This window comes from Amphimedon queenslandica, unplaced genomic scaffold, assembly GCF_000090795.2.
Source record: "Amphimedon queenslandica unplaced genomic scaffold, v1.1 AMPQUscaffold_13246, whole genome shotgun sequence".
Taxonomy (NCBI): domain Eukaryota; kingdom Metazoa; phylum Porifera; class Demospongiae; order Haplosclerida; family Niphatidae; genus Amphimedon; species Amphimedon queenslandica.
In genome coordinates, this window is record NW_003546518.1 from 59104 (window position 1) to 62727 (window position 3624).

General features: G+C 33.0%; 2 protein-coding genes across 2 annotated transcripts in view; both read right to left on the reverse strand.

The window, feature by feature from the left end:
* The window catches only part of LOC109584102 (probable receptor-like protein kinase At2g42960), a 2126-nt gene extending 1220 nt beyond the window's left edge, over positions 1-906 (reverse strand). Inside the window, exons 1-2 of the mRNA XM_019999702.1 lie at positions 721-906; positions 33-668 (exon numbers count right to left, since the gene is read on the reverse strand). Coding sequence (XP_019855261.1) covers positions 33-668; positions 721-870 — 786 coding nt within the window. The 5' untranslated portion in view covers positions 871-906. The remainder of the gene's footprint in view (positions 1-32; positions 669-720) is intronic.
* An 817-nt stretch (positions 907-1723) lies between these two features.
* On the reverse strand, positions 1724-3618 carry LOC109584110 (ubiquitin carboxyl-terminal hydrolase 4-like). The gene is made up of 6 exons (XM_019999717.1): positions 2977-3618; positions 2800-2927; positions 2330-2456; positions 2149-2279; positions 1960-2105; positions 1724-1911 (listed from the first exon to the last, which is right to left on the reverse strand). Exons 1-6 carry the CDS (start codon positions 3477-3479, stop codon positions 1786-1788), a joined length of 1161 nt encoding a protein of 386 aa, XP_019855276.1. The 5' UTR covers positions 3480-3618; the 3' UTR covers positions 1724-1785.
* Positions 3619-3624: the final 6 nt, after the last annotated feature.

The following is a 3624-nucleotide window of genomic DNA, read 5'->3' on the forward strand; positions in this document are numbered from 1 at the left end:
TAAGAGCTGATCATTTCTGGTCTCTTGCTAGCAGCATCAGTGAGACATTGCTTAGCTAAAGGAAGGAGCTCATTCTCTTTTGGTATATTTTCAATGTAGCTTGATCTTCTATCCCATTCGGATACTCTTTTAAAGGAACCCCTCCTTCTTCGTTCAGGTACAAACTGGTCCGTGGGTTGAGGCAATTGACCAGTAAGTACATGAAGAATGAGACAACCATAAGAGAATACATCTAACTTGTGATCATATACCGGATTATGATTAAGAGCTTCTGGTGACATTACCATAGCATTACCAGGTACTGTGGTGAGATGGTGCTTTTTAAAGGTATCAGCTAATCTTGATACTCCTAGATCTGATATCTTAGCTGAGTATGAAGAGGTGAGTAACACGTTATTAGCAGTGAGGTCACGATGTACAATAGGAGGACGTTTACCATGAAGATAACACAAACCCTTAGCAACATCAAGAAGAATAGAATACTTCATTTGAAGTGGTAGCTCTTCTCTCTCCAGACATTGTGTGAGTGATAAAGGAAGATACTCCATTACTAACATTGGTAATTGTGAACGAGGAGGATAATAGACACCAATTAACTGGACAATGTTAGGATGCCTTTGATGACTGTGAAGAAGTACCTCATCACTAAATCTACTCAAAGTGTAATCCTACAGAAATGATTTAGATGAAATTTATAAGTATAATACAAATTCCCTTTACCTGTACAATAATATTGTGAAGCTTCTTAGCAGCACAGGTTGTTCCACTAACTATTACTTCAGTAACAACACCATAAGCTCCACGACCTAACTCATTCATAGTCTCCTCTAAATCAGGCAAAAGTAAGGGCTGAAGTTTAACTCTGTCCATTTTGTGTCTATAATAGATAGACTAACAACAGGAAGTGTAGACCACTAAGGGGTACATTACACCATATGCAGGGTTTCCCTTGGCTGGGGAATGGTTACAGCAACTTTAAAAATCATAAAAAATCTAATTTTGATTAGAATCAGCTTAAATTTGTTACACAGCATAAGAACATACATGTATAAAAAATATTAAAATGAAGAATCTTTCCTAGTAATTTTTGGCAAAATTATTTGGCTCAAGCTTGCTACACAACATAACTGAGTACATGTGTATCAGAAAAAATTATAAAAATGAAGAATTCTCTCCTAGTCATTTTGGCAAAATTGTATTGGGTCTAATAATAAAAAATAATAATAATAAAATAACAAAAATAATAATAAAATAATAATAATGAGGTTATGATAGCTACAGAGCACTCACTTTGTTAACAGGAAATAGCAATGACCCATTGTCATCATTTGACTATTTTTAAATGCACTCGCCATTTCAACAGTACTACTGGTCAACAGACCACTACCCTGAGATGGTGGTGAGCTAGCAGGTGACAGCTAGTGGCTACTATACTAGTGGTATAATTCCATGGACAAGCATTGGTCAACAGAGAGAGCATATGTGAAGTAATTCTAGCACAAGAAATTTGTGTCTCTAAGCAAAAAAGAAAAAAGCTAAAATTCATTTTCTAATTTTTATGTATTCACAGATTACATATTTTAGCAGTTCTATTACTGTTGCTATTGTATTTGTTCATTCCTTTTGATCTGCTCCCAGAATCAGCTATTGGTCTCATTGGTTTGATTGATGATGGACTTGTACTACTAACTGTTATTATATATGTGACTTTATTGTATAGATCTTATGTTACTAACAGAACTATCAATTAATCTCAAAACCACAAAAATATGTAAAATTTAAAATTCAAAGGATGTCCAAATTATCTAAGGAACTAATTCTATAATATAAACTTGAGAAAGTCTGAGTAGCTGAATATTGCACAATTCTTGACCAAGTACCATGTGGATTTTTTATTTCCAGTAATATCATCTACATAGTAACTATGATTTATAATTACACATAATTAAATTAACTGACTTGTCCTTCATATATACCAGCATCTGATACTGTTTGTTGAAGATTAGTTAATAATTCATAATCATTTATCATGTAACGTTTCCACAGTCTACATTCAGTAGTATCAGGAATATTGAACTGTTGCTTTATTACTGTCAATACTCGACCTATAGACACAGTGCATTAACAGTATGTATAATTATAACTTACTGATTGTATCTATTCGACTAAATGAACCTGTTTTAATATTATTAGTGTTAGGGTCTACGCATAATTTTAAATTAATCAAGTAAATTTCAACCTTCAAGTGCTTAGCATATGATCCAAACTCTATTAGATTTCTAATAATAAACAAATAAAACAGTAACATCCAATAATATATAATTTATACCTAATAATAGGCCTTGATCCTACTGATAGTCCATACCAACTCAGTAAAAGATTCCATGCAGGCTCAGGTAGTAATGAATAGTGTAGCTCTTCAATTAGATGATGATTTAGTCTTTCAGATACATTGTCTATGAATTATTATGTACATCAGAAAAAAGCATTTTTCATTTTAGTACATAGTAATAGTATAGTGGGTTAATTTAACAATTTTCATAACTTGAGCCAATCATAAATATAATACACAGACCAATGCTATGCAATTTTCCAATGCAATTTGTGGCTTTCAATTTTGTGGACAGCTGATAAAATAGAATAAACTGTATATAATGTTAAATTTTCTTTCTTATGCCTAAAACTACAATCAACATAAAAGAAGGCCACAAAATAACAGGTTAATTGTGTGATACAATTCCTTGTTTTTGTCAAAATGTCTATCAACAGTTTAATTTCTTGGGCATATAATACATGTACCTTTAAACAAATCGTTGTTATCAATTGGTCCTGGATGAGCACTTGGTTCACCTGCAGTGTGTTGATCCCATGAATCGAATCCAGTGTATTCCTTCCACTGCTTAAACCACTTTTGATCAACAAGATACCTATTAATAATAATTGATAATTATTAGTTACTAACATATTTGTTCTAACCATTTGTCTCCTTTCTTCAGACGTTGTGTCAAAAGAGGTTGGATCATTTGCTTTTGTACTTCATATGAAGGAATGTTAGCTAATGGAGACTGCAAAGATGATGATAATGATGATAATGATGATAATGATATTTCATGTTTAGATGCATCTGCACTTTCAAGTGCTTCACTTGATTCCATTTTATACTTGTCTTCATTCTCCATTTCTTCTAATGCTGTGGACTCACATTCTTCATGTTTTGATACAACTGTGCTTTGAAATGGTTCACTTGATTCCATTGCACTCATCTTCATTTCTTCTACACATTCTTCATGTTTTGATACAACAGTGTTTTCAAGTGCTTCACTTGATTTCACTGTAAACTCCTTTATTATTTCTAATAGTCTGGCCTCACATTCTTTTCGTGTCTTAGAAAGTTGCTCCTCATAATTTTTTGTTAGAGTCTGAAGCTTTGATTCATATTCTTTCCTCATTTCAGCTTCTCTTTTCTTCAGTAGTTCCATGTTGCCTTCTTGTTGCTTAACTAGTTGTTCATCCCTGCTTCTAATGATTTCCTTTAGCACTCGAGTGGAATTGTTGAATTCCTTTTCTTTCAGCAAAAAAGCATTTTGTAGGCCTGTCACTTGTGATGATAGTTGCTCCTCAAGC